Source organism: Enoplosus armatus, chromosome 6 (genome assembly GCF_043641665.1).
Source record: "Enoplosus armatus isolate fEnoArm2 chromosome 6, fEnoArm2.hap1, whole genome shotgun sequence".
In the NCBI taxonomy this organism is placed as follows: domain Eukaryota; kingdom Metazoa; phylum Chordata; class Actinopteri; order Centrarchiformes; family Enoplosidae; genus Enoplosus; species Enoplosus armatus.
The window spans coordinates 8,204,241-8,227,862 of NC_092185.1; the positions used below are offsets into that span (position 1 = coordinate 8,204,241).

General features: G+C 43.6%; 1 protein-coding gene and 2 non-coding genes across 4 annotated transcripts in view; 2 read left to right on the plus strand and 1 right to left on the minus strand.

Annotated features, from left to right (window-relative positions):
- Positions 1-2,173: 2,173 nt before the first annotated feature.
- Positions 2,174-23,622, minus strand: part of frmd4a (FERM domain containing 4A) — a 54,339-nt gene continuing 32,890 nt past the window's right edge. For both annotated transcript variants that reach the window (XM_070907054.1, XM_070907052.1), the window contains exons 5-24: positions 22,440-22,524; positions 20,387-20,443; positions 19,609-19,631; positions 17,522-17,605; positions 17,339-17,404; positions 17,185-17,242; positions 16,873-16,959; positions 12,112-12,188; positions 11,014-11,152; positions 10,716-10,857; positions 9,121-9,254; positions 8,911-9,033; positions 7,184-7,415; positions 6,890-6,946; positions 6,508-6,745; positions 6,073-6,231; positions 5,363-5,695; positions 4,640-5,229; positions 3,486-3,588; positions 2,174-2,338 (exon numbers count right to left, since the gene is read on the minus strand). In XM_070907054.1, the coding sequence (XP_070763155.1) occupies positions 2,236-2,338; positions 3,486-3,588; positions 4,640-5,229; positions 5,363-5,695; positions 6,073-6,231; positions 6,508-6,745; positions 6,890-6,946; positions 7,184-7,415; positions 8,911-9,033; positions 9,121-9,254; positions 10,716-10,857; positions 11,014-11,152; positions 12,112-12,188; positions 16,873-16,959; positions 17,185-17,242; positions 17,339-17,404; positions 17,522-17,605; positions 19,609-19,631; positions 20,387-20,443; positions 22,440-22,524 (2,890 nt within the window). In that variant the 3' untranslated portion in view covers positions 2,174-2,235. The remainder of the gene's footprint in view (positions 2,339-3,485; positions 3,589-4,639; positions 5,230-5,362; positions 5,696-6,072; positions 6,232-6,507; positions 6,746-6,889; positions 6,947-7,183; positions 7,416-8,910; positions 9,034-9,120; positions 9,255-10,715; positions 10,858-11,013; positions 11,153-12,111; positions 12,189-16,872; positions 16,960-17,184; positions 17,243-17,338; positions 17,405-17,521; positions 17,606-19,608; positions 19,632-20,386; positions 20,444-22,439; positions 22,525-23,622) is intronic.
- trnam-cau (transfer RNA methionine (anticodon CAU)) lies at positions 3,824-3,896 on the plus strand. The gene has a single exon. It is a non-coding gene; the product is annotated as a tRNA-Met (tRNA).
- trnam-cau (transfer RNA methionine (anticodon CAU)) lies at positions 4,432-4,504 on the plus strand. Its single transcript has one exon. It is a non-coding gene; the product is annotated as a tRNA-Met (tRNA).

Here is a 23,622-nt window from a genome sequence, read left to right on the forward strand (position 1 = left end):
GCGCAACAATGAAACAATAATTCTCAACATAAACTCCGGTGAGGGAAAGATGAGGGAGACTGATTCAAGGACAGCTAAAACATGCACGAGTTCTAATTCCTTCGTACAAAACCAGGTGTGCTTTGCTAACCCTGTTCTGAATATCCGATTGTTGATGTTTGTTTAAGAATTGTCTGGCTCTGGCTATGGCTTCTCTTCTGCCCTGACAGTGGGGTATTAATTACTGTCAACCTGAAATTCATCGATGTCCATGTACTAATAAAAAGAGCACTATCGTGTAACACCTTGTCTGTGGTTCTAGCTTTTCTAGTTTCCTCGTATGCACTTTGATACAACTCATTATTAAAACATTGAGAGTGGAAAATGAGAACACAATAATTGTAGGTCCAGCCCTCATAGACACTGCTAATGTTGTGCTTTTCAAAGTACGCTTGAATAAGTCCTACTACACCTGATGCCAAATCATAGAGACGTCTGTTGAGTGTCTTCTGGCTACTCTGCCTTGCTGCTGTTTCATACAATGACTGTGGGGATTTACTGTTGGGATTTGAAGGGGTTTGTAGCTTGAAGGAGTGGTAACACAAATGTAAAGCACCGACATGTTTGGCACTGATAAACTTGTACTCGTGCGTGCCCATAATATGAGGTGTCAGTGACTGTCACTGTGTGTGTTCTAGCCGGCACTGAGTTCAGACCGTCTGTGTTCAGTCAGGATGCTCCTGTCATGCTGACGCGATGGACAGAAAGATGAGAGAAAACACAGTGCTACAAAAGGGACCGACACTCAGCATGGTGAGAACTGGTACAGAGCCAAGACCAAAGGAGAAGAAGAGACACTAGTGATATAAAAAGATGATTCACAGTGAGATTTATCACTGAACAGCCTCATTATCAAACACAAGTAAAGCCAACAGCCAATCATCTTTTACTTTCAGGGATGACAATGGAAAATGTGAAAAGGTGGAATCAGAAAGTCTTGTTTCTATATCACAATTACAGCCAAAATCATCAAATGTTGCAGTACTTGTGACTTGATGTGGTCATGTTAACACCCCGAATGACCCCTCACACCCCCACACTGGGACTTAGTATTGATCACAATGCACCATGTGGCCAAACAAACTGTTGTGGACATAGAAATCTTGTCAAGACCAAAGACATTAAATAAATATGAATCATGAAGTCACTGAAATAAGCATAGAATGCAATGCCAAACCCAATAACCACAACTCCAAATTCTCCCTATGATGCACTAATGATCGTTTACTCCAAGCATCACAAGGCAGAGAACACGGCAAAAAGCCTGCTTCAATTCACTCTGTAGATTCAAACCAGTTCATAGACTTGTACAATGTTTGTTATTGCTATAGTCCTGATCAATATCCCAGATAGAGTCCCATAAACCACCCTGATATTGTCACTGTGAAGTCACTCTCATACAGTTGACTGACAGTCACTTTTCTGCAGGGGCACCAGCCCAGGGCCCCTGGTGTGACCAGTCAGTCCAGTTGTTGTCTTTGGTTGTGGGTTAAACTGAGAGGAGTTGAATTTGTCATCTAAATGTTTGTTAATCCAGATTTTTTTGAAAAGTCCGTGTCATCTTCTCTTTTTATAAATATGCAGGGAGAAATAAACAAAAAATGGGAATAATGAAATCCAACACAGTTCATTTGGGCCTGGAGATGGGTTTTAAACTGGTGGCTCAAATCCAGCAGGTATCCTCTGATTGGGTGGCAGTGCACTGGAGTTTGTAAGGTCTGGGGACCAAAGATGAGATATGAAACAGATCCTGGAATGGCCGATGTTGGTTCTGTGGAGTTTGGGTTGTACGTTTGATATTTTTCTGTGCTCTCTATTCCCATCGCTCCTTCCCCCTTGCCCCGTCGCTTGTGTGCTGAGGGTGAGTAAAGAACGGGCTCTGATGTGCTGCAGGGCAACAGTTCAACAGCTGAGGTGGCACTTCTCAGTCTGTCCTGTGAAATCAGCCCTTATCAGAGCCCAGCAAGTGTGTCCCTGTCCAGCTGAGCTGTGACAGAGGGGCATAATAAAGAGGTGGTGAGATGGATGGGGGGCAGGATTTAGGGAGGAGGGAGGCTCATGTCCAGTCCGGTCAGGGCAGGGTTTTTGTAGGGCCGTAAGGATGAGGTTGTTGGTTGTCAATGGGTAGTAGTGAGGGACAGTAGGAAAGGCAGTAGGAGAGGGCAAAGGGACTTTTCTGGGCCCTATAGGAAGGTCTCAGACCAGGGTTCCAGGTTTGGCCTTGTCGTGTCCGTACCACTGCACATCTGCCAGCTCTGAACACAGGGGGCTGCTGAGAAAACAGCTGTCACTGAAAGACCTGCAGAGGAAGACACATGCCAGGATAAGACTGACTTCAGAGGAAAGCGTTTTATTTCAAAAGGTAAATTAACATTCCAGATACTATCAACAAAATGGTTTCAAGTGTTTATCTGCTCCTGAGGTTGTTTGTTAAAGAATGTTCTCTGTTACAACACATACAGCAGATGGTATTTCTATTAGTAAATCCTGTGTCAGTGTCAGACCACAGAGCAGAGCACATGCAGAGATCAGATACAGCCAGAGAAAGAGTGCATGACACAGATACTGCCACCGTCAAAGAGCAAGAAATTGTGCACATTCCCCATTGTCAGCCCCCCACAGTTGATGATGTAAGTGAATAGTAAACATGTCGCATGAATGCATAACATACTTTTAGAATTGTGTACCAATAGATTTCTATGAATCAAAGTCTGATTCTTAGAGACTTTGGCCCTGCTGTCACATTATATTTTTGCTTCAAGGTTATTTTCTCTCTGTTATGCTGCTGCTGTGTTTTCCCAACAGTACACTGTAGGTTTAGACCACAGGGAGGCCGATACCACAGACAGTACCTCTATGCGTCAGAGCTGGGCTGAGGGGGAGACTGACAGACGTCCTCAGTAGGAGAGCTGTCTGCTGTGCCTCTAAACCAGGAGAGAGGACACACACACAAGGAAAGGAGGGTTAGTACAGACAGAAAGAGGGACGAGAAAGAAATGACAAATATTAGGTGATAAAGAGAATTTTCCATGTGGAAAAGGTAATCAGAGGGTGTGAGAGATGACAGGAAAAAACGAGGAAAAAGAGTGATGAAACAAAGCAGAGCAAAGTGAAGTGAGTGAAACATCAACACAAACCAGAATCGAATGACAAGTCAAGAGACGTGACATCATTTGATTATGAGTATGAAAAAGGTTTGAAGATAGAACCCCAAATCACATAAAAATCATTCTTCAGGATTAGTTCAACAGTGAAAAACAATACCCGCTGACACAGATACAACACACAGTCCAAGCTTGGGAGGATGTTAGAGTGAGGTTTGGATAAAGATCGAGAGAAAGAAGCTTAGTAGCCAAGATACTGTTTGTCCTAAATTAATTTCCAGCCTCAAACATCTTGTCATCCCAGTTTGCTGCTGAGTGTGTGTATGTTGGTGTGTCTCTTACCCGCTCTGCCAGTTGAGGATGTGCTGTGGGCTACAGGGGGGTGTGGGTGTGGCTGCGTGTTCACTGGAGGGCGTCATACTCCTCTGGCTGTGAGGGGATGCAGCTATGGGGAAAACTGACATGTTAGTCATGCTAAATAAGATACAACACATGCAGCATGAAATACAGAGACACGTGGATACACAGACACAGAGAAAACACACATAACAGAGGCTCCGGTGAGGTGAGGTGCAAAGGAATTTCAATTATGCTTCACATATGGGGTTGGGGGGATGTGGCCTCAGTGTCACATAGACCCTTTGTGAGAGATCATACACACAATCAAAACACTAATACAAGCCTCGTTGGCGCAGTAGGCAGCGCGTCAGTCTCATAATCTGAAGGTCGTGAGTTCAAGCCTCACACGGGGCAGTGATTTTCGTACCTCCTAGCCATGTACAAATGCCAACGTCAGGATTCTTGTGCTGAATCCAAATATCCAAAAATCTATGCATTTCCACTCGCAGAGAAACCAGTCAACCCATGTAACTCATGAACAACAGTCAGCTCAACTCCATTTGGCCAAATAATTTGAATTTGTTATAACAGCAGAGACAGGCAAAGATTAATTGTCATCCAAGCCACCTACAATATTAGAATCCTCAGTTTGACGCGACCAAGTCCACAAGTCCAGAATGTGAACATTTGGATTCAGCATTAGTCTCAGTAATTTAAAAACTTAAATACATTTTGAATCGATGAATTACTCAGCTAGTTCATCATTCAAAGATCTGAAAAAACACACCTATACCTGACACAGGCCTTGTTGGGGCAGTAGGCAGCGCGTCATTCTCAAAATCTGAAGGTAGTGAGATTCATCTAAAAAGCCTCACATTAACATTTAATGTACAAAGTAGATGAGTGTTCTGAGAGCTTCGAAAAACACACATTTGACAACTCTGAATGGGCCTCGTTGGCGCAGTAGGCAGCGCGTCAGTCTCATAATCTGAAGGTCGTGAGTTCGAGCCTCACACGGGGCATTGTTTTCTAAACATTTGTAGAACCTCAGAGTAAACAAAATATCTGTTAACCTAAACAGAGACATTCTAAAACACACGACGATACTCTTTACCCATATGAGAAGGGTTTAATGTGAACAAAAGAAGAAGACCCACCTGGTGAGCCCTTGGCGAGTGTCCCTACTCTACTCCCTCGACCCTGTCCAAGAGTGCCTTGCTGCGACCCTGTCTCGGAGGAAGTAGACCCCGAATGTGAGTGACTCCTCTCCTTCAGGCTCCCTGAGGACCTCTGGTACCAGCATCGCAGCTCTTCAGACACTGCTGCCCTCCCCCCTCCTCCACCTCCACCTCCACCACCCTCTCGCCCCAATGACGGAGTCCGTACGATCTGAGAGCGCGACGGCGTGAGTCGGCCGCTCCCCTCTCCTCCCTCCTCTCCCCCCCAGGCCTCCTTGTACAGTCCCCCGGCCGTGTAGGAGCTGGAGGTCTTGAACTGGGCCTTCACGCTGTAGTGGCCCTCCTGATCACTCTCCAAGCTGCGCACCACCACAGGGTTGGGGCTGCCCTCTACGTATAGCGGGTACTCCTTGATGCGGTACTGGGAGGAGGGCTGGCTCTGGCTGTGGAGGTAGACTCCATGGTGTCCCCCTCCCATCACACCTCCACCTGAGCCTCCACCAGAGCCGTTCTTAGCTGCCAGGTTTGGCATGGATCCGGAGTTAGAGGAACCCAGGTGACCTGCAGACCTGGAGAGAGAACAAAAGACAACACATACATGAATCTCACTACAGAACTGTTAATTGTTTATATATAGTAGATATTGCCAAAAAAGGAGCGGTGTAAAGAAAGCCTCTTTCCCTGCACCTCCCCCGCCCTTACCTGTGCCTTTGTCTCTGCCTCTGCCTGGCTTTGGAGGGTGAGTCCTCTCCCAGAGTAGAGTAGTTGGGGTTGCTGCCAGGGGGTCCACCAGAGGGGTAGTAATGCTCTGAGCTGCTTTGGCTGGTGCAGGATGAGCAGTCGTCCAGTGGGTCAGAGCCATTGGAGCTGCGTCCTGGGCCCAAGAAGAAGTCAGGGCTGCCCAGTGTGCCCAGGGTGTGCGGGTGTGCCTCAGGGTCGGATGCCAACAGTTTGCCCTGGGACTCAAGGCTTGAGCTGCGGTTCCTAAAGTGCTGAGCGAGACTGTGCAGACGCGTGGGACTGATGTCCACTGACCTGTAAGGTGTAGAACCACAAGAAAAAGTTGAACATAGGGGCTGAGCTGGAACAGTTCGACAGAATTAATGGAATTGTGAATTTAATAATATATTTAATAATATATATATATTATATTATATAATAATAATAATACTGTTTTTGTTTTTACAAGAAAACAACTCTAGAAAATGGAAAGGTAGCAAATGAGAGTGAGAAAGCTATAGGAAAGGAAGCCATGTAACAATGGTCCAGTTGGGGTATAAATGGTGCCCAGAGATGGGAGTTTTAAAGACTTTTGATTACTGGGCATTTTATAGTTGCACATAATCTGTTATGTTTATCAGAGAAATATAGGTCTTGAACTACCAGTAAACAAGTGAAAGCAGAAGACTGACCTAGTGGAATGTATGTAGTGCGGGGTCCTGGTTCTCAGGTCCGGGGTCGACGGCATGCTGGACTGAGAATTCCAGTGAGGGAGGCTCCTGATGGGGCTGCTCTGCAGAGAGTTACTACCCCCCGCTTCTGCACTGCCAGAGCTTGGGAAACGCCTGTGACTTGACAAAGAGGCAAGAAAAATAAGCACAATTCATAAATAGATAATTTATTACATATATACTCCTTTCTGTCACTGGCTGTGACTCAAGTCTGAAATTGTAGTTCCACACACATTACTGCTAATTTTGATTGGGTCAGTGAAATTTGAGATGACTAAACAATGCACTTGTGGTTGTTTAACACTTGATTAAAATAATTCTGGGCAGCCTCACACATATACTTTAATATACAGTGGCTCTATTCGTAAGGGCTAGTTCAGATGAACTCACTCATACCTGGAGTGAGAGGAGCGTTTCTTGACTTTTTCATAGGGCTCATCCAGTGACGATTCACTCCACATCTTGGGTTTGATGGGTGATTTATCGTAGTCAGAGCGTGTGTAGTGCAGGTGTCGCAAGCCATCCAGGGACTGCGGTGGAGGGGGGCGACTGTGAGATGGTGGTCGAGGAGGGAGGCCCTTGTGAGGCGATGCTACTGGAGAGAAGGTGGGGGTACCTGTGACTTGAGGATCATCTGAAATAGAGGGAAGTTGAAGACCGAAGTTAGAGCAAATAAGATAGGACATTTAATAAAATAATTATCATGAGCCACAAAAGCACACGCATCAGCAAGCTATTACATAAATCTTGTGGAGTAATGTGAAGGATAGAGACTCACCATCATCCAAGACCAGTGCATCAGACAATGAACTGTCTTCTGAACCAATATTGGCCTCTATAGGACAGAGAAACAAAAACTACTTGTACAATCACAAAATCTAAAAGCTTGAAACCCTCATGTTTACAAATCTTTAAACGTGTCAAAAAAGCAACAATGTTGGAAATATCCAATGTTGGACTTCTATTACTGCTCTAAACAGTACTTGAGAAGAATACAGCTGTGTGTGGCAGCAACTACAGCTAACAGAAATAAAGAGATATGAAAACAATCTGGCATTATTAGTATTGGTACCCTCTATGATAAGCGACGCCCTCTGCGTAGGCTTCTTGCCAGAGCGGACCCGGTGCTCATTGATGGAGTTCTCAATTTCCTGGAGTTTCTTCAGTGCGTTCAGATAAGACGTTTTCCTCTGTTTCTTCAGCTTCTTGCTGCTCACGTGAGGATCGCTGGCAAGACGCCTGGCTGCCTCGGTAATCTGGGACTGAATGGCAAACTCCCGCTCCAAACGCTCTAGTTCCTCTTCCTGGGATAAGCACACACACACAAACATGAGTGCAAACTCTGAGTAACACAAGCACAAAGGCACTGGACTCACAATTTTAGCACAAGAAATCAATCAATCCAAAAACAACAAGGCTTGGTTTGCAGACAAGTATTCAGACTGTAACTCTCCCATGCAATGTATTTGGTTAGACACACACACACACACACACACACACACACACACACAAAGCCTTGCCAGAGAAAACACACTGCGGAAATCATTTATCTGTGCTGCAGCTCTGCATTTTCTCACCACTGGATATTCTCTATTGAGACACTCTGTCCCCCAATAATAACACCTCTTCATCAATCCATCCTCGACACTCCTCCTGAGATTTGTGGAGCACAGATTATTTTGTGAACCAAGTAAAACATTCTCAGTAATGCTGCAAATGTATAAATGCATATATGTTTACTGCACTGCAAAATGTGTATCTAAATACTGCAACACATGGTGTAGTATACTGTAGTATAGTATAATAGAAGGAAATTAACTCATGGCAAACCTGTGACACACACTGTGTACAGTGTGCATATATATGTGAGAACACACACATGATTCACTTGCCTCCAGAGAATCAGAGCGCTGATGTATTAACTTGGGTCAACATCTTACTGGACTACCTCAGTTCTGAGGAATCCCTCTCTGTAACAATCCCTTCACACTACTGCCAGAGCGGCTTCTGTTTCCGTGTGTGTGTGAGTTTAAGGTGTTCAGTCTATATTAAGAAACATCTTTCTGCTTGCAAGGCAGCTTTGTGAGATTGTGTCCCTGGATTCTTTTCAAAGCATACAACCTCAGCGACACACACCCACATGCCTGCACACACACACACACACACACACACACACACACACACACACACACACACACAGGCGCGCACACAATCCTACTATCACCACTTCCTGTGGCGAGAGTGCTGCCAGACTATTTTTAGAAGTTCTGCTGCTCTGGAAAATCAACCCGTGGCATAAAAAGACAGCAAGAAAAAGATGCAGTGAAACTACTTTTACAAGATCCAAGATGTCTCAGACTGTGGCTTTTCACTGTTCCCTTTGCTTACTTAACAAATGATTAGGGATCGGTTAACTTATCATTATGTCAATCATCATCTCAACCACTATGTGAGTAGTGTAAGTGTTTGATTTTAAATGAAGTTAATCCCTAACAACTCTTGATCTGCACTTTAACTTTAAAACACCAGTTTTGATCTATAATGCCTACATTCTGTTCATAAATGGATGATTAACATTACAGCTGGGTTAAAAGGAGATAGATACTCTTGACTAATTAGCACTGCATTCGACATATTCCAATTACTGCAGCACAGTGCTGGCACAGGTACTTGTGGTATTATGTATTTATTTCAAACACTGGCACCACTAGATGATTTCCAGTTTTTATTTGGCCTGTATGGGGAGTAGGAAGAGTGTGATAAAGCGCTACTGGGGAAAACAGGGAGTTGGACCTTCACCTCTCCCTTAGGAAGAATTTTCTGCTCGTCCAGTTTGAAGGCGGTACCAATCTTCCGTCTCACTGTGGGCGCCTCCTCTCCCGGATCCAAAGGATACTCCTTAGGAAGCTTTCCTGTCAGCTCCTAGGAAAGACGAAAAGGAGACAAGGAAATAAATTAAGTTGGAAAGGATAGAGCTAAAAAGTATTGTGGTTTTCATAATATTCATACCGCCTCTCGGATGCAGATGCTCTTGAGTTCCTCAAGTCTCTGTCTTAGCGTTTCCTCCAGAGCATCCTGCCTGGCCCTCAGCGCTGCCAGCATGTCCTTCTTAGCTGTCTGGGAGCTGTCCGATTCCTGAGAGCCTACAGGGTACAGACAACATGTAACATGAGGGCAGGAGTCAGGAGTGTGTGCGTGTGTGTGTTTCGAATTGTGGGGACTTCTTTTGAGGCAGATTGCAGAGGGGGAGGTAGAAATTGTGCGTGCACCTGCCAGACTCGCAGGATGTTTACAGGGAAGTGAATGGAACGTTTCGATAAGGAAACTGAGTTTTAGCTGTGTGTTTGTGCAAGTGTGAGTGTTTCAAGGAAGGGGCAGTTTAGGACAAAGTCTGTGACGCACAATCTCCAAGGCCCTGAGATGGTGCCAGTCTTGTTTGCAACATGCCTTGTTGAAAACAACACATACACTCACCCAACACACATTCTGTTTCTCTTTGTTGCTCTCTCAGTGATCCTATGCAGTTCACTGTGAAACACAATCACAATACATAACTAACCACTGCTGAAACACTTGTGGCAGAAAGAAACATTAAATGGCTATTAAATCTTATTAAATCTCTATTGTTACAAGATATACTATATTTAAGTTGAGTGTTCCTACACCTATTGTTTTGTAGGTACACAAAGCCTCGCAGTGACCATCCAACTGTTCTTACAGCTAAAATACATTCAGTATGGCGTGGTAAGAGATGTTGAATAGCCATATTTCTGTCTCTTCCACAAAGGGTTTGAAATTGTTCAGACAAACTCTATGATCTAGATTTGGTCACAGTTAGACAGAGACATGTTGGCTGTGGCGGAGAGGGGAGGTGCGTGGATGCGACATTATAGTTCTTGTGACATGTCCATGTTGCTGGGCAGAGATGGCCTCCAGTCAGCAGTGGATCATTAAATCAACACACTGACACAACACTAAGGAGACAAGTGACAAGACACAGACAGATAAGGCAGAGACGCCCTGTATCATATGTGGTGGGGGTAGAACTGGAGAGGAACAAGGAGGAGAGAAAAGGGAGATTAGGATAGTAGGAATGGATAGTTGAGGAGATAAAGGGAAGGGATTAGGGAGGAATTGGGGAGATACATGTATACATATTGAGAAAAGAGAGGTTAAGGAAAAAACAGATCTGATCAGGAAGATGAGCTATAGATAGATAGATAAAAATGAGGGGAGCATAGTTCGTGTACAAATCTTCCTGTCACACTCATTACTTGTTCAGCACAAATATGCATTGTTTTAAAGGTCGTGGCAAAGTTGTACACTGACCCTCTGCCCTTTTCATTCCCTCACCCACTATATTTAGAAATGGCAGGGGCCTCTGGAGGATGAGTCCGTGTGACATGGAGGGTGGGGATGGTGTTCTATACATACAGAAAAACACTGGGTGGGGTGTGTGTACAGTGTGCGTGTAAGAATATTCAGCACACAATCAATGGCCTCTTTCCAGAAACAGCTGTTTCTGTCTCTCCAGTTGTCAACAAGACACCCCCTCACCGCCACACAAAGACAAATACACTCACACACACCGACCGTGTACTGACCTGAGGAGAGCAGACTGCCACTGCTGCCACTTATAATTTTGCCCTTGCTGCCCATGTTGGCCAGTTTGGAGGTCTTCAGAGTTCCTGTTTCTGTAAGGTCTATAGCGATCTCGCTCAAACTCCGCGCTGCATGGATCTTAGACTGGACAGACAAGAACAGAGACGGTTTGTCAAAGCACATCATTAGGCAGTTTCATTGCAACACTCTTATTGACCAGGATGGCTGAGTTTGCTGTATGTCTTGTACATTTCTAATCATGTCTGTGGCATGAGTGTGCATCTGCTGGGCCTGACTGACCTTGCTCTGCTTGCGGTCCAGGTAGAACTGGTGTTGGCTGATGGCCATGGCCCAGATAGACTTGATGAGGGCAGGACAGGCGTACCACGTATGCACAGCGATGCCACTGTGACCAAACGTCCTTCTTGTCACCGACGCCCTACAGTAGGAGCGGACACAAGGCCTCCTTATATACACTGAATACAAAAGATGGCTACATATTACAACAGTGAAAACACTCCCACCCAACTACTCCACCACCACAACTAATACAATTACGACTGCAGCTGTTAAGTGGGAGAAAAGTATTAAGAGGTTTGGGAGAGAAAAAACAGATAGATATTTTTTGCAAAGCCACACACGTCGTTCCCTATTGTTTACTCATCCTTATTTAAACACACATCTGTAGCTGAGCAACAGACTAGCTCAACCTAATGACAGCTTCCTTTAAAGAAAACACCACTGCTCTCTGTTTCACCCTGTCTGTCTCTTTTTCTCTCATTCCCTCCCTCCCCATGTCTGTAGAAAAACACTCCACATACATAGCCATGTTAAATAAACACGAGAGAGGTCACTTCCTCCGCAAAACAGCTATCGCGCAGCCATCTATTCTTCTGTGGTCAACTATCAAGGGTTTACCCTGTGTGTGTGTGAAAGAGCACATGTGTTTGTGCATGCATGTGGCTGCACAAGTGTGTTAATAATCAGCCTATCAATCTGTGTCAAGCTCCACCGGGACATCCCCAATATCTTGCTCAATTGCCAAAACAAATGCTGCAACCATTACTGAATTAGATTCCAATCTCTCTTTTCCTGTACTGTACCGTTTGTAGTTTGAATCTTAACACATTCACATATGGGACAGTGGTAATTTACAGTAAAAGCTCCTGGAAGGTGTCCATAACTGAGGGAAAATGGTATCACTTCCAAATATTAGCTGGAGAAAATTCAATAGTAATAACATTCAATCATGAGACAATGATTATCCACCTAATGAAGAGCTGAGTCTATCATGCAAATCAATACTCAGTCATTGTTTTTAAACACAGATAATGAAACCATTCCAACAAAAGCACTGTAGCAAGTTGATGCCATCTTATATTTGTGATATAAATTTACCTCCTGGGGTCATGAACTTCCACCGAAAACTTCTTCTCTCTGAAGTAGAGGTTCTCCAACTGACGCCATTGGAACACCTGAGGTTTGGAGAAACACACACTCTTCAGGGCTGCTCACACAAAAACATGCTTCACATTAAATCCACAGAGCCTTCAGCCAAATCCTCTATTCTCTTCTCTGTATGTTCCAATTTGTTTTGAGAGAAAATGCAATGGATAATGAGGAGGAGGATAAAAAAAAATAAAAGAAGCTGAAGAAGAGGTGGAGTTAGGAACAGTGAAGGAGGCGGAGGGAGAGAAGAGAACCTAGTCTGGGGCTCTCTGATCAGGTCCAGACCAGGCGGTCTTGTCCACAGTGGATCCCTTCGCTGGATGACCTCACTCTGAGAAAGACAGCGTGAGAGGGAGGAGGCTTTCTTTCCTCTGCTCGGCTTTACTTTTTTTCTCTTTTCCGTCCCCTTTATGAACCATCAGCTCCTCTTTAAATGCAGCCAAAGCCAGCTGGGCGAGAAAGTTTCCCCCAAGACGTACTCCACAGCATGTGTGTATCTTAAATCCTCCCAGACGCAGGGGAACAGAACGTTATGAGTTGGCGGGTGTTCACCATCTGTAGGCATTTGCATGTGTGTTGGTGGAGAGAAAGTGTGTAAAGTTATGTTTCCTCCTCTCCTGTAGCTTTGCTAGGAGGGAGGGGGCGTTTATGTCTCCCCTCCTCCTGACCCCTCCTCCCTCCCTCGGGGACTGTGCTTCCTGCTCTGGGCTCTGTGGTTGGGAGGTGTGTGTGCGTGTGTGTATGTGTGTGTGTGTAACAAGGGGTCAGAGGAGGAGTGATGAAGGGGGAAAGAAGCTTTCTGTGGCCCCAGCAATTGAAGTGCCCTTGCTTTGTTTAGTCAGACCTCTGTGTGCGCGCGTACACACACACACACACACAAACATTCTCACAGTCTGAGTCTGTTTCTTGTTAGAGAAAGAGTAGAGTGTGGGCTATTTCAGAACACAAGTGGGCCTGCATTTATCAGCTGGAGCAGACATGCGAACACACACACACACACACACACACACACACACACACACACACACACACACCTCTCATGTACACTGACCAACCATTAGTAAAGAAAGTAAAACTAATCTGCAAGAACAAACAGGAGAAAAGAAAGTAGGAGACCCGAAAGTAGGAGACCCAGCTATGACAGGATAAGAGAGGAAAAGTGGAGAAAGGGAGCTAAGGGAGGAACAGGTCACAGCCCAGGAATTTTAACAGCCTGGGAAAACAATAGACAGAGGGATGAGGGGGAGGAGAGGGGAGAAGGTACAGAAATATTATGAAAAAGTATGTAAACACAGTCTGATGCATGTTTTTATGTACGGTATGTGAGTGTGTATGTGTGTGCACAAGAATGAAGAAAGAAAATTGGTGCTCTTATCAAAACTGTTGCTGTACCGTACATTTTCAATGGAGTGTGAAGTGCTAATGTAGCATGGTGCTAAATATAGCGGGCAGGGTAGATAGCAAGTGAGTGCCTGTGCAAGTGTGCGTGTGTAAGCTACATATGGGCCAGAGCTGTGGAGATAAGATAGGTGTTGGTAACTGCGTTCAGGCACGAGACCACTAATGCTGTCCTCTGCATCAGCAGGACAGAGCTGCTGCAACTTTGGAAGTAGACTTTGATGTTTCAGGATAAGTTGTACATGTGCTTGTGTCAAATAGTGTTCAAATATATCCTGAGTATTTAAACAGCAGTCACATGATCTACAACAAGGTGCAATTAAGTCAGCCACAAGTTTAAAATTAGACAATTCTGTTGTGATTCTATGCAGTTTCAAAGCGCTCCAGCTAAATAAGGCCATTGTATTAATGAAACCTTTGTAGTCTTTATGACACAACTGTGAATAGCATGAATATCTGATAACAACTCAATCAAAGCCGTTGGGTACTTCTGTTCTTAGGGCGAGGGTGTAGCGTGCATATGCTATAAATCCTCTTCCTTTTGACTGTAAAAAACACTTGCACACAATGGCACAAACACACACAAGCAAAGGAAGTGACTGGTCATTATTCACAAACAACTGGGTGCACAGACCCACGTCTGTCTCGTAATAATGTCTGTGCACACGAGCACACATCCATTACAGATGAAAAGGTCAAATCTGATAGAGTGTAAAGGCCTTTCTTCGGTGTAGTCGACTCCCTGGGGATTACGGGAAGAATAGAAAGTTTAAATAGCAAAGGCGAGTATAATTGTATTGAGGCCAGATATTCTTTTTGAGAAAAGGATCTCAAAGACTATTGTTTCACCCATGGGTGGGGCTCTGGTGTGCAATACTATATCCACCAATTTTCATGGAGATGCAGATACACTCGGGGGGAACTTCCTGTTGTTTGTGTTTTGGTTGTGGTGTATTGGAGGGATGACATTTATGGAAAATCAAACCAGAACAGGCTGTATGTGCATATTTTCTCTACATGAAACACAGACAGAAGCTGACTATAGTCAGTGGGTCTGTACTCGCAATCCACTGCAGAAAAAATATTATTATGTAGTGAAATGCATGTGAGATGAATATAAACTATAGTCTGCTGTGTTTGATTGAACCTTCTTGCGGCTTCTTCACAGTGTTGACAGCTTTTCCATGTTAGCTTTGAGTCAGTCAGTCAGGTAGTCAGTCAACACACACCCTATAATCTCAGCCTAAATGAGTCAGAACACACTAACGAGGCATTAGTACATTGTTCAGTTGTAAACCCCTATCTGTGTGTACTGTATGTGTGTCTGCATGTGGCCTGTGGTGAGCAGAGGAGGAAAAGAATTTTAACATCCTCAAATAAACATGGAGGGTGTGGTAGATGGTCTGCATTTAGACACAACAGGATCTCCCCTCATAAAAAGACTAACTAATTAAATATAACTGCCTCCAGTACACACACAACTATTATACTGCGCAACTTGAAGTCTTTCAGTGGCGTATTAATGAATGAAAAAGGTTTGTGTTGAGAACATAAACCATTTTTACTGTGACAAAAGACAGTATTTGGCCCAAAATGTCTAATTAGTGTTCTGCCTGAGTCACAGTACTGAAAATTTGAGCTGTGATAAGCTAGTGATCACACTGTGAGTCAGTGGTTACTGGTACTGGACTGGCTGGCTGATTGACTAATTACCAAATCAACTGCTCTTCCTCCGGTCTGTTGACATAGTGATGACTCTCGTTACGACTATAACATACAGAAAGCTCCTAGTGATCTCTATGAGTGTCTGTTCCTGTGAAACATTAAACAGCTTTGGAGAGGAGCACCACCCACCCTCTTTTGTCTGCCTTATTCCTGAAAAAAAACTTACTGTGCTCATTTAGTCACTCTTGTGATGTTGCATTAACAAGACATGCATTCCCCGCATCTCTTTTTGGGTCAAGCTCCTTAGACTACAATCACACTTGTGTGGTGAGGAGGCCCAGTCTTACTCTTTCTCTGCTTTCAAATGTGTGTATGAGTGTGTTAGGGTGAGGGAGAAAGGAGGAGAGAGAGAGGGAGAGAGGGGAAGAAAGTGAGGGGGTCAGTGCCGAAGCTTAACGGACCAATGACTCACTCTGATGGTTGCTATGACAGCTGAATGTTTGATAAGTCTCTTGTGTGGGAATGCTACTAACTCTTTCTTCCCTCCATCTCTTTCTTTCTTGTGGCATTTAGAACTTTAGAAAGTTAGAACTTGCAATTCTCACTCCGTCAACCAGCATGTATGTACATTATATAGTAAGAAACCTTTTCACAGGTTTCCCAGCATGTTTTGGCCTGTGTCTGTGTGTTTGATGTGAGATAATGTGCATTGCACTGCAAGTGAACTGCATTTTTTCCATCACCATGGTGATTTAACACCTAAGCAGCCACAAGATTTGGAGTACTTGGGAATGAGGCAGGAATGGGGTTCAGTGGTGAGATAGCAATTTAGACTGGAATGCACTAATCAAGACCCACACACACACACACACACACAGCACAATGTTAGTGGCAGACAGGAAAGCTGTGCCAGACAGGAAGTATTCATCAGGATGGTGAGTTCAGTGTTCAGTCCAATTCCTGTGTGTGGGTGTGTGCATTCATCAGTGTGTGTGTGTGCGCGTTTATGAGCAACAGTGTATCAGTGTTCATGTGTGAGAGCGTCTTGGTGGTCAGCCAGTATGCAGGGATGCTGTTAACCCCATTAACACCCCATGAGACAAGGCTGAATGCCAGAGATCAAGGCCTTTAACAGCACTGGGGGTCAGAGGTGAGATAAGAAAGGCTTTCACAGACGACCCACTGGGTGCACTGACTGGGACGAGGACGCCATTCACAGAAAGGCAGAAATAAAAGCAGGACAGGATGCAAAACATTCCAAGACTGAATGTCTCCAGACAGTAGTATTTGTACAGCATTGTTAGTGCTCTTCCCAAACACAATATCCTGACTCACTGAATGGAAAAAATGGACAGTGGTGACCATGAAAACAAACGTTTCCTCCTAAAGTAACACGTCATTCATATGAATTACCCTCTCTTCTTTAAAACAGATGGTGAAAGAAATAGGTGCCAAAAAAGAAAAGATATTTTAGAGATCATATAATTTACACAAAGACAAAATAGTGTGTTAATAAGCCTGTGGTAAATTGCAACTTTTGCGAATTTGGAAATGATACAAATTAATGTTTTAAAGCTCATTGAAAGAGGGGCTGAAGGCTGTGCAGACGATTGTGGTGCAGAGAGATCAGGGGGAGCTTTATCTCACCTTTCTGGGTTTGACTTTGTCCTGGTGGTCATACTGAAAGATGCCTTTATAGCTCAGACCCAACCACCAAGGGATCCCCTGCTTGTCCTAAAACACACAACAAAAAATACCTCAGAAAAGGTTGTACATGTGCGTGGGACTGACAGAGAGAGAAAAAGAAAGAGAGACAAAGACAGAAAGACAAAGTACAAATAGCTTTAAGCTCCATCATATCTCCAAATCCCAAACTGCCTGCTTGCAGGTCCAGAGTGAACAAAAATGTGTGGGGTGCGCGAGTGTGAAAAAAGAAAAGGCAGAGTAGTAAAACTGTACCTTTACAGCATAGTAATGTACTCCATATGTGGGCAGAGACTCTACAATGCTCATATAACTGTGAGGAGCAGAAAGACAGACATGTAAGGGTTACAGAGAACACAGTCTTCCATACAGTGGACAAACATAACCAGAGACACATACACACACTTACTTTACAATAGCTTGTCCTCTTGACTGCCCACTGAGCTTCTTGTAATGCTCTATGACTCGCTCCTCACTGTAGAACAGTACAAGAAAGAGAAAAAAGGAAACTGATTAAGAAGGGGTTAAACAAGAAGAGGAGAGCTTTGTGCAATGACGTGGTGGTTTTCTGGAGAACTGACTAGTCTCTCACCAGTAGGCCAGAGATGGGTGCTCCTTTAGGGCCTGGGTGGGCAGAGCAGGCAGCTTTTTCAGGTCAGACCTGGTTGCATCATTACTGGGAGGGAGAAACCACAAGACATGGTCAACACAACTTCTGAAAGAACAATCATTCTCTGTGGTAGGCCTGACAGTTTCATTCAAAAACTGACTAGGCGATACCACTGAACGGTAGAAAAAGGAACACTTAAAATATTTAGCGCAACAAGTAAAAGCAAAATGGAATATTTCCCAGAACTGTCTTAGAAATAAAATGTTAACTTTGGAAAATGTTGGGAAAGGAACTCTGTATAGTTAAGAGAGAGGAATGAATGGCCTCAATGCTCTTTATTTCAGAGACTGGGCACTGCCATCACAGAACAGCTGCAGAGACACTGACAGAAACAGGACAGAAAGGGGGGACAGAAACACGAAAGATAAAAGGAGATATGAAAAAGGCGATGGAGGACGACAAAGACAAAGATAGTAAATGAGACAGGGAACCACGCAGAGAGCCAAAGAGACTTGGCCCCAGATTCACTTTTCAGACCTCCAGTGGCAGGAGGTCTTAATACCTCACTCTAATCCCCTAGTCTCTCTCCAGCCTCAGCCAAGGCCCCAGAGGATTGGGGAAAGCCCTGGGAACATGACAACCTATGAGCTAAAGCCCTGGAAGAGATCCCATCCACCCTGCCCGGCTGTTCTTCAATGTGTGAATGCAGCTGTGTCTCTGGATTGGTTGATATCCATTCAAGTAACTACTCATTAGGTTTATGTGGTTGTGTGCACAACTTTGGCATTGTACGTGATGAAAGGGCAAGCAAGAGCTCAATTTGAACAAATACAACGGGTGCATCATGGTGACATGTTTATCTTCACAAGTCACTTCTTAAGTGAAGTCTTATTTTTCTTTAAATACGTTGAAATGAATATGGAAAGTCAACTTGTTTACATGCAGATTCACTAGTTGCAAGATGTTTACAATACCTGTAATTGAAAGAAGGCAAACACAATTAGACTCATAAGGATTACTGCACTAGCATCAAGACAATTCAAAAGAAGAAAGAGACTTCTTCCAAGAAGTTTCACACTTGAAAAAAGAAAAATGAAAAACTAAAAAGTCAATAAAATAGTAATCATAATGAGATTTTAGAGGAGCAGGAGAGATATAGGAAACATAATACGGAAGAGGGGGTATACTATATGGTTATGAAGAGATATGCAGAGGGCAGGGTCTATAGAGCTTTTACAGAAGGGAGATATGTGTGTGTGGGAGGAAGGGGTAAGGAAAGGGGGAGGAGGGTGAAAGGAATGTCTCCAGAGTGTGGCACATTCCAGCCCGCTGCAGGATATTGTGTTTATTTACTCCTTTCACCGGCGGAAATGAGGTCAGGGGTGATGGCTGCTGTAGCCTGTTATCTGTGCTACAACAAAGTTATGAGGGGATGAGGAATGGCATACATTTAGGCCACACGGATGTACATCTGAGAGGCCACATGTGGAACGTAGCTCACATTAAATGTACATGACTGGAAAGCTCCATAGCTATAGAGTTTAACTAATGTGAGTTAAAAATCTGATACTTATGCTAATTATTATTTTTCATTTATTTATTTTTTCTGGTGATATATTAGGAAATCTTTCACGTCCCAATGGTGAGCCCTGCCGTTTTTAATTACACACAAACATTGAAAAGAGAGAAGGAGGGAGGGATGTAGATCAACCTCAGAAACAAAGACAATCCTCTGTGATGCATTTCATTGCTCAGGGGAGCAGAGGAGCAGACAGACCACTGATATCACTTCTATTGTCCCTCTGTCTGTGCCTCTCCCTTCTGAATCAGCATGTGTTAACCCAACTAGACAGAGTTGTAGTTCACTTCTTTGGATGCTAATATCTAATGAATGACATTCTTAATGGTTTGTCATCTGTATAGCAGCATGTTAGGGCTGTTGAGAAAGGCAAGTGGTGTTTTCTTCTATATATTCTCTTCTGTAACAAACTGTAGCCCCGTCCCTCTTAATCAATTCCATGACCTTTTCTTACATGTACATTACATATAATCATTACTAGTGGTCTTACCTGGTGAAATCGCCTTTAGCCTCCTGTGGAACAGAAAGGGAAAGAGAAAAGTAGTGAGAGTAGAAAGGACAGTTTACATATATGGACATGTGAGCACAGAGCAGTGACCATAAAATGTGTGTTTATGTTCTGTTTGCATAGGTGAATGTGCAGCCAGGCCTGCTGTGTTGGAATCAGAGAGAAACATTAAACCTCCATCTGGAGTGAAACCTCTGAAGGCCTACAGAGCAGATACCTGATACTGTACATCTGCACCTGCATAGAGGGCACACACACACACACACACACACACACAAACCACTCAGCCCAGTGTAATGTGTAACATGACCTTGCAGCATCACGGCTAATGGACTGACCTACTCTGAGAAAGGGATAGGAAAGGGTTGAAGTTGAGGAGAATGTGAAGTAAAAGAGTTTCCCTGCTGCTCTGTGTTATATTAGCACTGACTGACTACACCAAGAATTTAGCTGGTAGCCAAGAATCTTGCTACCAACAAAGACAGTTGAGGTTTTAGGATTTAAAACCTCCCAGCATCACTGCAGATTACTGACAGATTGATGACTGCATTAGATAATGTGAGTTTAATCATGGCCAATTATGACTGCAGTAGATAATGTGAGTTTAATCATCGTCAATTAGGATCAAAGGCTGGTGGAGACATTTTGGAAGAAAACTTCAGCAAAAGTTCCCTGGAATAACTGGTGTGTTTGTGCTAATGCTGAAAAACAGACATCCAGAGAGACATCCACACACACAAACAATCACGCTTTATCTTACTTGTAGAATATAGGAAGCCAATTCGAAGACAACATCACTGTCCACTTCAATAAGCTCCTGCAAGAAGAAGAGAAACAAGCAGAGAGGAGAGCAGACATGAATGACACATTCTCCTACTGCTGGCAGCAATTAAATAAATAAAACTGTGCCGATGTTGGGAGTAAATGACCATCATCCATTTATCCAAGATGGGTCGGTAGGTGCTTTCATCTCCCCACCGCTCCCCCTCCATTTTTCCTCTCTCCCTTCTCTAATTTCATGACCTCTTCATGTGGATGGAGCTCAGAGATTAGAAGCAAAGCGAAGGGGGTTGGGAGAGAGGGTTTAGGGGTTGAGGGTAGGCATGGAGTTACTGGTTACTGGTTACATGTGGACATTCCTGGAGGAAAGGTAGAGGGAAGGAGGATAGGAAAGAGGGAATATGTATAAGGAAGGAGGCAGAGCGGTGCAAGCATGGATTATTCAATGAGATGAGAAATTGTTTCTGATTAGTGTTGGTTTGTATTCACCGACCATGTGCGTGTATATATACATATGCTTGTATGCATACATGCATTGAGGGGGAGAAGGGTTGGTGGATAGTGGGTCAAGTATGCCAGGAATGTTCCCTTTACAATCCACCTCTTAATTGGTTGGGAGATCAGACAGCCAGGATGAAACAGTAGACAGAACAAACCCACCCTGTGTGTACCACCCAGCGTGGCTTCAATTCATCATACACTGTCTGTGTGTGTTCCCACGGCACAGCAGAAAATGTTTCTCACTACTTATATAAACACTGATTGCAGAAGGTGAACATAGATCCTGATCTACTATATCTTATCTACTGTGTACGTGCAACATCTTTTCCAAAAATTCAATGGGATATTTCTTCTCTTGCTCTCTTTTTGCCTCCATCCCCATGGGGTCGTCAGGGTCATCTACTGCTGGAGCTGGTAAGGAGAACATTTGTACTTAACACTGACGTTTAGCTGATATTCTTATCAGGGTGACTTGTGATATATGAGCAGATGGGGATCAGATATCTCCTTCAATGACATTTAACAGAGATGCTTGTGGGACTGAAACAGAAACTGCCTGTTAGTCAAACAGTCTCTCCCTGACTACTTACTACATATTCACTGCCATTCGAGTTTCAGTGTCTTCCTGATGGACACTACAGTGAGACAGATGCTTGCAAATAAGGCTTGAACTCAGAGTCTCTAACAACAAAGTTTAAACTACACAACCTAAAGCCTCAAATGTAAACTTAGGTTTGCTTTACTATTTGACAACATTAGGTAAATGTTTGACCCATTGAAAACTTCAACCATTACAGGTAATTGATCATGTAAGGGTCAGTACAGCAAACTATGACATTATCACAGTTTTCTACAGGGCTCTGACTGGGATGTTTTTGCCCTATTATTTCCCTTCAGGCCACATGTGCCCTCTTCTGGACATAACAAATAACTACTCAACACTAGTGTTACTGCATGTACATGTACTAATCTATGTGCAGGGGTAGCAGATAGACTAAAGATAACAGAAGTGAGTTGGTAACTGCTGGGAAAACATACATATTCAGTCAATCATCAAATGTACAAAATATATGTTTGTCAAAAATAAAAAGTGCTTTTTGCCTTTTGAATTTTCTTTTTGGGCAACTTGCTGTCAGTGTTTATTTAAACAGCTGAAATAAATGTGCTGACAGATGGCAGTAAATGTGTCAAATTATTCGCTAGTTGCTGGAATGCGGTGCAGCACATAACAGGATGGGCAACAGCTGATGCAAATGGTTCACATTTTCTGCTTCACCAAATCAGTGCGGAGTACCGGAGTCCAAGCTGGCCTCTTGTAGCATCTCTTCATTTAGAACCAAAAATCAGCTAATGAAGGAACATGTTTCTAACAACATAGCCTACTCCACATAATTACAACTTGAAATATAACCAATTTCCAGTTCAGAGGAAAAAAGTACGACATTCTTACCACCCGTATCTAAATATAATACATATCCCTCCATTACCAAAAGCCAACAGTATTAGGAATATGCATTATATAATGACTTTACCTTGTAGATGATGGACTTGGCATTAAGGAAAAACAGCTCAATAGTGGCATTGTCCTTCAGGTAGGATATACTCTCAATGTAGAACCTGAAAACATAGAAGGAAAGGCTTCAATACATTTGCAACAGCAAAGGCAACAAGGACATGAGTTGATCTTCAAACCTGTAAACAAGATCAGCAAGGTTTATTATTAATTTGCTTCAGAATAAAAAATAACACATATAATATAGGAGAACTGGTTAAACATGCAGGCTATGGTAGTGTCATATGCACATGACAGAAATGGTGCAATGACCAAAGTGACCAGAGGGGGGCACACCATACCAAAGGTTGACCCTGTACACCAACATCCTTTCACTTCCCCTTAAACACATTCTCTCTCTCACCATGGTGGCTGGCAATGATCCATTATTAGTTTGTGAGTGTGAGCACATTCCACAATCTGAACACACACACACACATGCGCGCGCGGATTAAATGTGCACATGATGCACTTCACACATTGTCTGCCTCTCTGCAACATCAGCAGTGTGTAGTGAGTCCACATGCACCTACAATACTTACACACACATACACACTCTGTCACATACTGGAGAGAGAAGCACAGTAACCCACTTCTGGCAGAGTGGTGAGGAGGGAACTAACATAATAATGCAGTCTAAATTTAGCTCATGAATGCATGCAGAGCCAGGGGGGAGCTACGATGGTACACTAGGAAGCTACTCATAGTTACTTCTTCTCTGGTGGAAACGTAGTTCAAAATATAACATATTAAAACACTTTCAGTATATGACTTGATATATCCCTACAAGTGTGTATAATGTGACCAAAGCACATGTCCCTATGAGCACACGTGAATGAATGTGTCGATTTGTGTGTGCATGAGTGTATAGGTATTGAGTGAGAGAGATTGTAGGAGAATCAATATTGGTGGGCTGAAATCGCGTTACACATTGAGCTGCAAGAGAGAATGAGAGGAGCCTTGTCAATATTCAGTGTGAACATTTAATTAAAGCCACAGTGTTGATGAGACATATACACATTGCCAGCACAGCAGCAAGCATGCAAAAAGGCATCCACTGAATCAGCAGGAGGTGGGCATCTGCCTAGCATTTATTGGGAACATACTCATCACACAAACACCGCATAAGCATGCAAATACATGACGAGCATGCACCTGAACAG